The sequence below is a fragment of the Enoplosus armatus genome, chromosome 17 (genome assembly GCF_043641665.1).
Source record: "Enoplosus armatus isolate fEnoArm2 chromosome 17, fEnoArm2.hap1, whole genome shotgun sequence".
NCBI classification, from domain to species: Eukaryota; Metazoa; Chordata; class Actinopteri; order Centrarchiformes; family Enoplosidae; genus Enoplosus; species Enoplosus armatus.
The window spans coordinates 8065212-8079732 of NC_092196.1; the positions used below are offsets into that span (position 1 = coordinate 8065212).

Genomic DNA, 14521 nt, shown 5'->3' on the forward strand with positions numbered 1-14521 from the left:
ATAATCGAGGTCCATTAGAAAGCAGACAAGGGGCCAGTGAGAGCAACGTTCCTTCATTACAGGCTAATGGACATTAAACAGCAGTCTACCACACACACACACACACACACACACACACGGCAGCAAATAAGAAATGCTTTTGTTAAGACTACCTTTCCTCCAAGAGACAATTAATGATCATCAGAACTGTCTGAGGAAGATTAATCCGTCTGCATTGACCCACTGTGTATGTGCGTGTGTGTGAGACCTCTATGAGCTGAGACAAACAATGCCATGTTCGATCCAGAGAACAATAGATCATTTACGGGGAGGACAGTTCATTGGTTTTTGGTTTAATCATACTGACACGGAGAAGTGTAGTTCCTGGTTTACAAGAGATCCCACTTTCACACCGCTGCCTTTGGCTTAACTGTTAACCTAAGCCCCGCCTCTTTGCCCTCAGAGCTTCAATGACAGACCACACTTTCTGCTAACAATCCCACAATGCAATGCAACGAGTGTCTAATATATAGGGAGTGGTTAATGAGTGAACGAGGGGGTGATTTCAGACACATCAAGTAGGACGTTTTTTTTAATATAAATTTTCATTGTGCATGAAATTATCTTGCAAAACTTTCGTGCTCTCTGGGTTAACTGACTTAAATTGCACATTGCCGCAGGTTCATTGCTTTTTTTGTTAACATTATGTTAATAGGAAGGCCTGTTAACATATATATGTTCCTGTTCTTGTAAAATTACTAACATTGGGATAAAGATTATTTCCAACTGTAACAGAATAACTCAAAAATATCTGAATATCTACATGAATACGCATTCATTAATATTACATCTAAATAACATTTAGTTATTTTGAACAGTAGTTAGTTTTCCAAACATGCAGCAATTACATTTTTTAATAATCATATCATACTTGCGTTCCCTGCTGAAAACAATATGTTTTTTAGGCTTGCACTGTGACAGCAGTATGATTCCCCATTTTGACAGTCTGATTAATATTCGAGTGTCTGTGTAGAACTTTGACCCTGAAGGTAGTGAACTGTAACTGAAGGAAATACTATAAATTAAGACATTTTAATATCATACCCTCATAAACTCCTGGTGTGACTCATACTGCAGCTGCTAAGTGTCTCAATTCTATACTAATGTGCAGCGTAAAACGTTTATTAAGACAGGGGAGCTATTGCACGTACATGCACCTCGCGCTTCAAGCCGAGACTTACATAACTTGGATAATTCAACAGAGTAACAGAGACCAGAGTTAAAGAAACAAAAATTGCAAACTTGACATGCACTTGGTCAGATGCCTGAATTCAATCAAGCGACAAAGCAAGCAGATGCGATGTCTCTTCTCTCTCTGCACGTCTCTTTGTGAGTTCACTGTCAGTTCAATTTGGTGTGGGTTACATCCTCGCACGGATGTGAAGTCACCCAAAAAAAATCTGATATGAGCAGCAATTCAGTGCTGAGCGTGAACGCTAGGTCAGCTTAGCCTGTCTTTTATTTTTATTCCCTCCCTGCCTCCTTTTCTTTGTTTTATGTAGCCGGCTGGGTGCTGCATCACTCCACCACCATCTCCAACAGCGACTATTTCAAAGTGAGGCAGAGTTCAGCCTCAGCCGTTCAAAACCACCCGGGCAGAAGCTTTGAAAGCTCTGTGTAGATTCAACAGCTCCTCTGTCATGCGATAAATATCTCATTGCCTCTTTAGCTGCTGCCAAAGCTGTTCCAATACCCTTTTAAATGTTACCTTCACTGTATGACACCAAAGTAAAACACACCCACAGTCTCTATGGTACATCTGAGAGACTCACACACACCCTGAAATACACACACAGCCTTAATTTCCCCTTTATTTCCCCTCCCCCCTCGTTCTGTCTCACAGCACACACACACTGTTTCTAGAAAATACTCATAAATAATATAGTTATTGACTCAGCACTCAAACATGGACACTCTCACACACACATACACACAGGGTAGATCGACACCCCCCTCCCCAATGCTCCAATGTGCAGCAGTGCTATTCTGTTGCCTAGTAACCAGGTAGAGTTTCTAGTAAGAGCCTATTCGCCGAGAGAATCCCACTGTCCTAGACTTCTCCCTCTACCTCTCTCGCCCGCTCTCTCTCTCTCTCACACACTCAAATTGCAACACACATTTGTGCCGTTTGAAGTTGCTTTCATTAAACTCTGCACATGCACTTTAAATTCACCCGGCACTTTTCTTCACCATCAACCTTCAATCACCACTCTGCCGTAAAACTAGGTTGCTGTAACTCTTTTTCTTCACACTACACTTAACTACACACCTATGCACACTGTCTCTCTCTCTCTCTCTCTCTCTCACACACACACACACACACACACTCTCTTATTCCAGTGCATACAGACCCATTTTGTGGACAAAGCAGAGGCACGTGCTGCAGAACCGAGAGAGGAAGCGAACCAGAGAGAAGAGGCTGCAGTTTTCAGGTCCCTACGGAAATGCAGTTAAGTATCGGGCTATATCCATTATACACTAGTGCTGTAAAAGCATCTCTTATACACACACACACACACACACACACACACACACAGATTCGCACCCAACAAGCGTGGAGCCACACATTTGGCAGTCTTTAAGCCTCCTTAAAACAAACAAGGTAATTTTTGCATATAATTGCAATTACTTCATAAATGGACCAGTGTATAAAAAGAGCCCAAAATATGCAAATATTAACCCCTCCAATGCCAACCAAATCACTCCACTCAGCACGTTTCTTCATGGGTGCAAAGCTGTTATTTGATATTCCCTTTCTTTGCTTTGAAGTGTATTCAGACGACATCATGTGCAGCAGAGACGGAAAGGGAGAGAAAAATAGCTGTTTTTACTTTCTTAGTATTGAAGGAGGCCTGGGCGGAAACAAAGTTACATATATATGCTAAAACATCATTGCAGTGACATGATTTCCATCTCTCTTTCTCACACACACACACATACACTGTGCTGTGCTGTCCGCATTGCCATGACAACGTAGTGCAAGATGCTGATGGGTTTCCCAGATCTTTTATTTATTCATCTATCTCCGCATTACTCTTTTATACTGAGACACACACACACACACACACACACACACACAGATGTGCATCCTTACACACGTGTGCATCCATGCACGCACTCTCCACCACGCTTCCTAACATACATAAGCCCTCATTTACAAGCTGGTTTGATCATCGGAGTTTGTATCACAGACGAAATCTGTATCTGTTTGTGTCCGTCTGCTGGAAAGAAAGTGTGTCTGTGTTTATGCCGACTGGTGTGAGCAATTTTTCGTTGCCTTCAAAACTGTTGTTTGAAATGAAAAGTAGGCCATTAAAATGGCGTGTCTCTCTCTCTTTCTTTCTGTGTGTGTGTTTCTGTCATTCCAACCATCTTTCAGACAGTAATGTGATCAGCAGCAATGCGAGCGCTGCTGTGTTATTCATGTGGGGCTTGACTGTGGGGAAACGGCTCAGAACAGCAGGAACACACAGACACACATGCAGTACAAACACACACACACACATGCGCGCGGACGCACAACAACAACAAAAAAAAAAGAAGCTCATTAGGAACAGCAGTGCAGCTACTAAACAGCAAACGCAACAAGGCAATATGACCTAAAAACATAACTGAATACTAAGCACCCCGTTGGAGAAGAGAAGGAGCTCCTGTGAGGTGTCCACTGCCGATGCCAACCCCGGCACGATGCAGGGTCCCTGGGGAGCCTCCCCCTGACCTTCCCCTCCCAGCTCATCCTCCAGAAACAGAAAGACATTATCGCCTCTTTGCGTCTTGAGGATCCTACAGGGGGTGTATGAGTGAGTGTGTTGTTTTAGAGATGCGCTATGAGGTACAGTGGTCCCTCTGAATCTGCGGTTGCTCCGTTTTTCAATTATACCTGCTGACTCTCCGTCTTTCCATCTCTTATTCTTTATAGCCTGGATAAATCCACTGTTACTGAACTCTACTCCCCTCCAGCTCAACCCCCTGACCACCGACACATCACTCACCAACACACTGGTGCCTATAAATCAATACAGCCTGGGAGTCAGTCCATGTTGAATGCTGAGACACTGAGAGGAATGATGAGAGAGAAAGAAACACAATTTAATTCAGCAAGTGCTCTCATTATCAAAACAGACCCCTTTGCCTAACATGAGTGTGTGTGTGTGTGTGTGCATGCAATTGCATATTTCATACTGCAGTATGCTGAAAAAAACATGCATAACTGATTCCTGCCTCCAATAGAGAAATAAAATATCTACAAGTGCTTTGGTGCATTTGCAGTCAGGACTCACACACATTGTAGCAGCAAGGAAAGACAAAGGAATGAGAGGAGAAAGAAGGAGAAACAAAAAAAGAGCGCACATTATTCAGCTGCAGCTTTTTTTTTGGAGAGAGACAGGACGAGGAAGGGAGGGGGGAGGAGGGCTCGGTTGAGAGAGAGAAGTTGTGACGTGAGGACGAGAAAGCCGCTGCATCTTCACTGCAGCAACTAGCAGATAAAGACTAATAAAAAGCACATTATAAAACAGATAGTTCCGGTCCTTGATTATGATTGGCCAGGCCGCGTTCGAAGTCATTGTAAAATACTCTATAAATACACACCTGCGACCGCATTACATCAGCATTGCTGCAGCACACAAATTGTTTCAAATTGTCAAATTTTGTTGTAGATTTTGATTTACCGGAGGGGCTAGGCGTGGAGAACCGGATGGAGCTAAACCAGGCCCCACGTTGTGGCTAACAACGCCCCTTAGCTGTCCTAAAATCCCAGTAAACCACGGCCTCTTGGGGCTTATTGCTTTAACAGAGCCGGAGAGAGCAGAGCGCTACGTGCTCATCACTCACACTTGTGATTGGCTGAACACTGTGTCCACTTGTCAGACAAGAGCGCCATGTTAAAGTGCACACGACATGCAGGATAGATTAGATTTAAATGACCAATTCCTGTCCTTTTCACTTCTGGCCTTCCTCTTCGTCTTGTGCAGCTCTCCTCTTCCATCATCTCTCTTGAATCTCCTCTTTATCCCTCTCATCCTTTCCTTCTCTCCTTGTTCTCGTCTCAACTTTTAACTCCCACCTTTTTCCAACAACCTGCTCTTCCACTTCCTGTCCTCTCTCTTTGACCTCCCATGTCTGTTTTCTATTCCAGACTTCATTTGCTTCCTCTTTTCCTTGACTTTTTTTTCTTTGGTGTCATCCATCCATCCTTGTCTCTCTGTCTCCTCTCCTAAATTCTTTGTCTGTTCTCTTTATTCCCCTTTGTGTCAGCTTTACAAACCACCTGCTGCACTCAAGTCTACTGGGAGTTTTGGCTGCATCAGAGAAAACTGCATCACATTTTCAGTGTGGATTTCCATGATGAGAATGACAGAGCAGGTTTTGGATGGTGGGTTGATATGTGGAAACACAGAATACACTTCTAGACCATCATCAACACGATGCGTAGCCATGCCAACAGCTGCCAAAAAGCCCTCCCACGGTAAAGGACGGCCAATCAGTGCGGCACTGCCACTACAGGGAACTTGACTGACAGCTCTCTGAGTGAAAAGACATACTGGGCAGACAGAACTGAGATACTGTATGTATCTCCTCTATATCTGCAGAAAGGAAATCTTATTCACTCTCTCTCGATCACTTCCCCGTCTGCCCTCACAGTTTTTTTTTTACAGCTTTTCTGCTTCCATTTTTTGTCTAACATCACACACCGGAGTCAAATATTTAAAATGCTGGATTAAAGCAGTAATATACTGCATAATGGCTAACCAGCTATTCTTGGATTGTCTGATAGTATCAGGACACTGGTCCTCCTGGAGAGGCTCATCACTGGCAGGTGAAAAGAAGCGTCTGGCAGCACAATGTGTCACAGAGGTGGCATGTCTGTCTGTAGCTCTCCCCGAGCCAACTGTGCAGTTAGCAGTGGCAAGGACTGCAGTGCACAGGGAATTAGACATTCAATACTCAGAGAAAAAGACACAGAAATAGATTCAAATGTGTGAATTTCGTAGATATTAAACAACACATTCAAACAGAAAAAAAACAACAACAATGATCCGTTTGACTGTTTTTAGACAGCAGAGGGATGTTCAAGAATTCAATAGTCTACTCCTTAACAGATTAACCCTTTGAAACTGAACACCAGTAGCCAACAGCTTCACTCAGATTGACCTTTGACACCACAGACTCATCAGCATGCTGTGACGAACCACAACCTGGTTAGCTGGCAGAAAGCTCTATGAAACACATTGATGTCGACACAATGTCTTCTTATGCTGTTGTTATAGACACCAGAGACTTTGTCCCTCCCACATTGTTACCCTTAACGGAATAGTTTGACATTTTTGGAAAATACTTTTCACTTCCTTGCCAAGTGTTAAGATAAACACACTACACGGTGTGTGTGAATGCACACAATCACACACGTTTCGTTGAGTATACACGTACGCACTCCTGCACACATACACCCTGCGTTTACACACATGAAAGTCAGCGCTATTAGTTCCAGATCATTTTGCGAAGCAGTCTGTAAACAGTGAGCCTGGGGATAAACAAAGATCCTACTGTACTGGAAGTAATCCCACGACACACACACCTTAACACCCTGTGCACACATGCACCTACCCAGCCACAAACACACACACACCAACACAAAAACACACAGACATTAATAAACACCTGGAGGGCCGACAAACAGTTTTATACTGAAATGCATATTTGTTTCCTTATTATAATAAATTCCTAATATAATATTATAATAATGACCCACTTAAGGCCAGGTGACATTTTAAATGATACCTGCATTTCAGTACCAAAACAATGCTTTCTTGAGCTCTTACGATGAACAAAATCATATTGTAAACATGTTGTCGTCAAACCCTTTGTTTCATTTAACAAACGCAAACAGCTGTACAAGATTTTTCCAACATTTTCGCTACTTAACAGTTTTCAGTAATATGTGCTACCATTGCACAAAATTATTGACAGGATATTAAATCAAAATACAATGTTTTATTTTGAAAGGTACAAACAACACTTAGGGTGTTTTCCACTTCTCCTATGTTTCCTAAAGTGATGTTAATGTATTTTTATGGAAGTAAATGTGTTGTAATGTAAAATTTGTACTCTTCTCTATAAATGGAAAGTAAGTTTAGCGCTTGCATTATTGTAGGACCTGAACTGTGCGGTACTGTATGTGTCTGAGCTAGCTTTGCTTCCTTTTCGTTCTGGTTTTTCGCGGGAAGTTACAGATGTGTAGAACATCTACACACTTTCGGTTTACACTTGTCCAAGGGTAAAGAGAATTTAATGATATGTTTATGACTTGGAGATAAAGCTATATATATATTTTTATGCAGAAATCTACTAATTAGAATAGAAGTTTGTTTTGTGAGGCAGGGCTGCTGTGTAGCTTGCAACGCTAGCATTTTGTGACCCTGTGAATGTTTTTTTTCTCTACAGTTGCAGGTATGTGGGTTTAACTATGACTGTTTTTAGTTGTAATATTTTACAGCAATAATAATATAAGCGTGCCATGGCTGGTACCTTACAATCAACTGCTAAAATGACGTCCCTGGAAGACGTCCATTATAAAACACAACGCAGAGCTAGACGCATTACACATACACTGTACATGCGCAAAGATGCACACAACTGCACACATGGTGAGGACTGTGCAGGGTGTGCCAGGACTTCATACGTCAGAGAGACAGGATCCCTCTGTCTCTGCTGCGATACACACCTCATGACCCCCAATCTGCTGTTATCATGAGCACAGGCCAAATAAAATGAGTCACCAAACACATGCACACAGACGCACTGCTCAATATAAATACAGCGAGACCAGCACTGAGACTGGCGGAGAGGGAGAGATGCACAGAAGCCTGTCTGTGTGCGCATATACACACACACACACACACACACACACACACACACACACACACACACACACACACACACCTCAGGAAGCCTGTCTGAGTGGCAGTAGGAGAAGGACAACCTGCTGACATCAAGGCCAACTCCCTTTATCCCTCACACTGCAGCGATGAAGTCATTTTAAGACATAAACACACACATACTATAGAGAAAGAGAAAGAGGCCTTCAAAATAGCATCACTGTGGGAGTTAGAGGAAGTGGACGATTCAAACTTCCTGCCCTGAAGACAGAGCTTATTAGGGCTCATGTTATCACTGCTGTGCTGTAGGTTGATAGAGACCCCCCCCCCCCCCCCCCCCCAGCAAACAGTGAGGCCTCTTATCATCCTGAAGTCAACACTTATCCAGGCTACATTTTAATGAGATCTTCATGCTTGAGATTTTCACTTAAATTGCTTGTCGCCGGTCTCAGGCAGCTTTAAATCTGTTTCCAATTTCATTCAACAGGTTGATAATCCAACCCGCTAAAAGCTCAAATGGCCAAAGAGATCACCTGAAATTCTAGAAATGTATCATGTGTGTGTGCAGCCCCATCTGTATTCATTTAAGAAGGAAGTGCAAGAGGCCCTCTCGACATGTTTAGAGTATAGGATGACTAATGGAGACAGATAGCATTATGAATCCACTTGTCTGTGATAGATTAACCTCGTCTGGCCCCCGAATCTGATCTAATCAGCCTGAATCAGCTTGTTATTCAATCACACAATCTAACCAGCGACTCCTAAACATTCAGTCTTGTGACAGTGTCATAGCAGGTGTTCGCACTGAAGAAGTCCTTTCAGGCATAATGGATTGCACGACATTATCTACTGGGTAGATTCCTTTAAGGACCACACAGCTCTGGTTTTGCATGTTTGTGGTCTGTGGACTACCAGTTGCTTTACGTTACTCCCAAACAAGCAGGTCTTCTATTCATTTCAGTTGACTTCAGAAGTAAACTAACAATTGCTCAGTATTGATTAATCTGCAGAATACTTTGTCTCTTAATTAATTATTTGTTTTGTCTATAAAATGTAGAAAAATTGTAAAAGAAATGCCCATTGAAGGCTCCCAGAGCCCTCGGTGATGTCTTCAGATTGCTTGTTTTGTCTTTTTGAATTTCAGTTCAAAACCCAAAGAGACAGAAGTTACCATCATATAAGACAAACTGAGGAAGAATCTTCACAACTAGCAATGTTTTAGCAGTTTTTGCTCAAATTTACACGATTATCAAAATTATTACTGATGAATTTTCCGTTAATCAACCACTCAATTCATCAACTAACTGTTTCAGCCCTATACTTCAGAAGATGAATAACTTGCTTGAGATGAGCTCTATTTTTTGTCTGTGTTATGCTTTGTGTCGACGTCAAGAGCAAAGCAGTGAATGAAATAAATAACTTCAACAGCTCGCTGCTGTAGTTGTGCAGCAGACGTGCATTTTTCTGGACAACTATAGATGTTTATGTGCAGACAAGAGAGCAGGTCAACTGATCAATAATGATGAGCATAATAAACATGATTTGCTGCAGCAGTGAAATGCTATTCTGGTAATTGTGAGCAACTGTTGACCTGTTTTTATTGTCACATGCGATTAGCAGCTTCATAGATACAGATTCGATTTTTTTGCAGCACGTAGAACTGGACTGTGAGGAATCAAAGGAGGCAACCACTTCACTTTCTTTATCTCTTTGTCTCTCCTCTCCAGACTCACATTTTAACCGATGTGTGCATGTCTCTGTGTGGCCGAGTGGCAGAGCATTTATGCTGTAAATAATATTTACATAGCCCACTGTGGACCACCAACTCTGCAATGCTTACACAGTGGGTCCTGCACACACACCCACACACTTGCAGACACTGAGGAATAAAGCGCAGAGAGCTGTCCAGAGATCAGCTCTCGTGACATAACCTGGTTCCCGTCTTAAACAAGCCAAGCATGTGACAGTGTGTGCTTTATTCATTAACCGTGCCATCTTGGTGCAAACAGTCCTCACTGTCACCAAACACTAACACATTATACCATCAGCACTCAGCTGGAAATCAGAATTGGGATCAGCGCACAAGCAGGAGAAAGCACATGTGCTGACCATAGGGGCATCTGCTTCATAGTAGTAGGCTACCTCAGCAACCACAGCAGTATTATGCCCACAACAGTGCTGCGAACAACACAGACATAATGTAATGCTACATTAACATCTGTCAAACAGCAGGCTGCCAAGCCATAAGTATAAGGATAAGGTTGGATCAGACTTTACCTCTCTCCTGTCCTCATCTAAACTCTTTCATTCCCACTACAACATCCATTTTAAACAAGGCCAAACAGACTGTCACTACTTTTGTTTTTAATCCAGTTTGGCGCACTCTGTGTTTTAATGCAATTTTTTGTGAGCCTTTTATCTGTGTATGTTTTATGTTGTTTGTGAGCCCCTAACCTAAGACAATTTTCTATCATTATGTGATAGACAATAATGCAATGTTAAAACCAGGGTTTAATCAACAATACCTAAAATAAGATAAAACGTGAAACCAAGTTCAAAAACAGCAATGGAAGAATTCTGTGTCTAAATACACCTTCAGTTCTTGTAGGGAAGCAACAGACTTGGCCAGAATCCCTGCTACTTTATGCTGTATTCATTTAAAAACAGCCAACAAGATGTGCATTTGTATGATTTCCAAAATGCCAGCACAGATCTGCCAATTCAATCCCCTTTAAATTATTTTCTAACCAACTTAGATGCAACTGCTCGTACGGTAGGGGCAGCCTCCCTGAATTGTGTGATATCTTAATTTCACCAAGTAGGAGAGCGTAACATGCCCTTCATTTCCATGGCTGGGATCTTTAGCGCCTACACTGAGCAGTGCGGATATGACACTGTGATAATAATCCCCAAAGGGAAATCCCCTTTTGAAAACAGAAACCTTGGAGGGGGTAGAGATGCTTTGTATTGCTTCGGGACACTTGATGGGGCAGATGAAGGCTGACATGGCAGTTTGCATCCAGGTCCACCACTCTGTAACTACTAGGCCTTTCCTTATGGACACCAATACAACACTTTTCTCCTCAGCCCACTTCTCAAACCTAAAAACAAACAAACTATTTGACACATGATCACTTTATTCATCCTGGAGGTGTCTATTCAGCCTTTGAAACAGATGTATAATGCCCTCTGTTCTGCTCTTCTGATTATGTCATCAGGGTTACCTGAGTTATGGATTTCCAATATTTGAAAATCTGTGCTATAAACTTTGGGGTATGGAGGTTAAAGATGAGTGCATTAAACAGACAGGAAAGGTCTTATGAAAGACACTTATGTTGCATTTGTAGTACAGCTAAACCGATACATCAGACGATATGTCACTATGTGTATATGTTGGCTGATATGCAACAAGAAATGACATTACAGAAACACCAAACTAGGCTTCCAAACTAACTATCGCCAAACTAAAGTTCATATTGTAACCATAAAATGTAAAATGTTGGTCTTTGCTGCACTGATTTTTACCATTCTCTAGTCCCCTAACTTTAACTTCCCTGTCCCCCATTTTCCTAACCACCACTAACAATCAGAAACTCCTAATGTATTCTCTGACCTTCCCCAATCCTGCGTCAGGTCACTCAAGTGTTAAGTTGCTTTGTCTCCTGTTGCATGCAGTGTCTTATCTTGTCTTGTGTAATGAAGGTCTTGTAACTTTTGGGCATTATTCCTGCTAAATGTGTCTTTTCCTGCACAATAAGGTGCACATATACAAAGGGTACCGTGTACAGTATGTTGGGTCTTTTTAGTCAAAGATATATCATTGGGGATTGCACAGGGCATGACAGAACGTGGTCACTCAGATACTCTTTTCATAAAGGAGATGCGCCTGTCATTAAATATGTTTCCATCCATAATAGAAAGAGCAGGTAGCATCAGATCCGCATTCAACCTCTTGTCGTGAGGAGGGTCATGAGGGAGAGTAGGCTGACATGCACTGACCTATTCAGACGGAGCATCGACGTGGGTTTGACCCACGTCACCGTGTCGGCCTGAATGGGGTATGAATCATCATCTCCACTTCCAAGAGCTGGCAATCTTTTGTGAGGAAGGAGCAGTAAATATATCTTCACATGCAGCTTTGCAGCCACATACTCATGAGACGAATATTATCTACCTGTCTACAATATCTATTTCCTCTCCAACTTAAAACGCCTTGTCAAGATTCACCTCTAAAAGATACACTTCCACCTCCAGGCTGCCACAACCATAGGCCTGTATAGACACACACACACACACACACACACACACACACACACACACACAAGAAACCAAACCATCATGCAGCACTGTTACAAAATCATCTGTGGATGCAGCCAATCAGAGTCTACAGCAGTCAGCTAGCATCTATAGCAGATATAAACTACCCACAATACTAGAAGACAACGTTTGCATTTTATGCTTTTGCTTGTGTTTTTAAACTCTCAGCACCCTGCAGATTAGATTCCAGGTACACGGGAATGTACTTAGAAAATTAATATGACTCAGGTCCTGATTTTGTTTGTGCACCACCCACTTCACCGCATCAGGAATGAAACAAATATTGCAGTGGTTCATCTTCAAGTTCTTTTCATAGTGCTTGGATTTGGATGCACATAATGTTCTTTTTTGGTCTATGTTCCAGTGTGTTACAACATCCCACAGATGAAAATTATCCAGGCAGGATGTTCAGCTGAGGGGTAATAATAGATACTAAAACAGACATGAGCAGCTAAAAACTGATTTCGCTTGGACTATTTGGAATCTGTGCATTAAATTAAAATGAATGATTTTTAGCACAAAATGGCTGCCAGAAAATGTTAGCAGAGGGATAGTGAGACCTAAAAGAGAGTATTCAAGCTATACAGTTATAAATGATTAATGATGGCTGAATTATATTTGAATCTGATCCAAAAACAACTCAAGTGAATATTACCCTGTACTTCAAATCTACACCCAGGTAAAGTACACCAAAACAAGAATAAAAAGTAAACCCAAAAACAATGGCAAGCAAAATATAAGACATGCATACATAATGATGTTACCTAACGTGACCAGAGAACAGCATGATTCCCTGTGTTGGGGTTCCCTGTGGACTCTGAAAACGCCAAAGAGCTGCTCTCCGACTTTGCTCTTTATCTTACGTTAATGATGATGATGAAGTATTTATACGACTTCAGCCAAAAAACACAGAAGCGGTCAAATTTGCACACATGATGCTAAGTTGCTTTATCGTGTATCTGAATGAACAGCTCCGTTAGTGGCCCCTTCAGAGGCCATACTGCCTCTTTAACCACACCGCACCAATGTGGTTTGGCCTGACCAAGTGAATGACCAGCTCACTGGATTTGGTAACTGATGCGATCTTTGAGCCATACAGAAAATCACAGACCAGTTCACAAGATCAAAATATAAACCATTCAAATCTCAAGCCGGTGCAGGAGAGAAACTCAGTAAAAGTAACATCTACTTTTTTCCCCAATGAAGACGAGCTCAAGACATCTGCAGCAAGACCAGTTATTCCAGTTATGCACAGCCACGCACTTCATTACTCATCTCATTTGCCCAAACAATGGCATCCTGAGGAGGTTTAACCCCAGTGGTTGGACAAATGACCTGTCAGACTTCACCAGTGTGGAGTCTGCTACTGGTGCTTGTTTAGTCTCATGGGAACAAGCACATAGCTTCATTTACAAAAGCTGCGACCATTCGCAACAGCTGACTACATCATCATTATTTGACGTGTGTTTGACTTAAAAGCATATGAATCACATACCTATATGATACAGTATGTGTGAGCTTGGCAGTACTCACACATGCGGGAGTGAGGAGGACATATTTGGTCTTACCAGGAGTCGGACAGAGTTAGGCGTTCAGCACGTGAAAGGATATGGGTTACAGACGACGCGAAGACACCAGTTGCGAGGCCTTGTTGTTTGCTTTAAGCAGAAGAAGGCCACGGGGGCCAGGGCCGGGTATGGCTGCTGCTCCTCCTCCTCGGAGACACAGTCTGGATCGCGAATCGGAGCCCTGATGCGAACTCCCAACGTTGGCCCAACTTCCAGCTCCGGTTCCTGGTCTTCATGCTCCTGAACCTCAGGACTCCATTCTCTTCCATCGCGCCGTCCACTACTACTGCTCCTCCCCTTCCTCTCCACCTCCTCCTCTTCGTCCTCGTCATGGCCTCCTCCGGGGTCAACATCATGACCCGGGGCGTCCTTCCTGTAGGCTGTCGGTATAGCAAGCCTCACCTCCTCCTGCACCTCCTCCTGCTCCTGCCCCTCTGGGCACTCTGCGTACTGAAAGCGCGCTCTCCCCTCGCCATCAGTCATGATAGAGCATCAGGCAGAGCCACTCTGAGGGGAGGTCAGAGGGAGAGAGGTTAGGGAGAGGTGGAGAGTGGGGGGTGGAAAGATAACAGAGAGATGGAGGCAAAGGGGAGAACATTTGCAGAGATGCAGAGAAACCGAGACAGAAAAGGAAGCGGGCGAAAAGAGAGAGATCAACTTAGCAAAGAGCAACTGGAGACAAATCACACAATGAGCCAAATAAACACTCAGGCTGTTTCC

The 14521-nt window shown here is 42.8% G+C and overlaps 1 protein-coding gene across 1 annotated transcript in view; it reads right to left on the reverse strand.

Annotated features, from left to right (window-relative positions):
• cacna1ha (calcium channel, voltage-dependent, T type, alpha 1H subunit a) overlaps positions 1–14284 on the reverse strand; it is a 102902-nt gene extending 88618 nt beyond the window's left edge. Inside the window, exon 1 of the mRNA XM_070923038.1 lies at positions 13845–14284. Within this exon, the coding sequence (XP_070779139.1) occupies positions 13845–14284 (440 nt within the window). The remainder of the gene's footprint in view (positions 1–13844) is intronic.
• Positions 14285–14521: the final 237 nt, after the last annotated feature.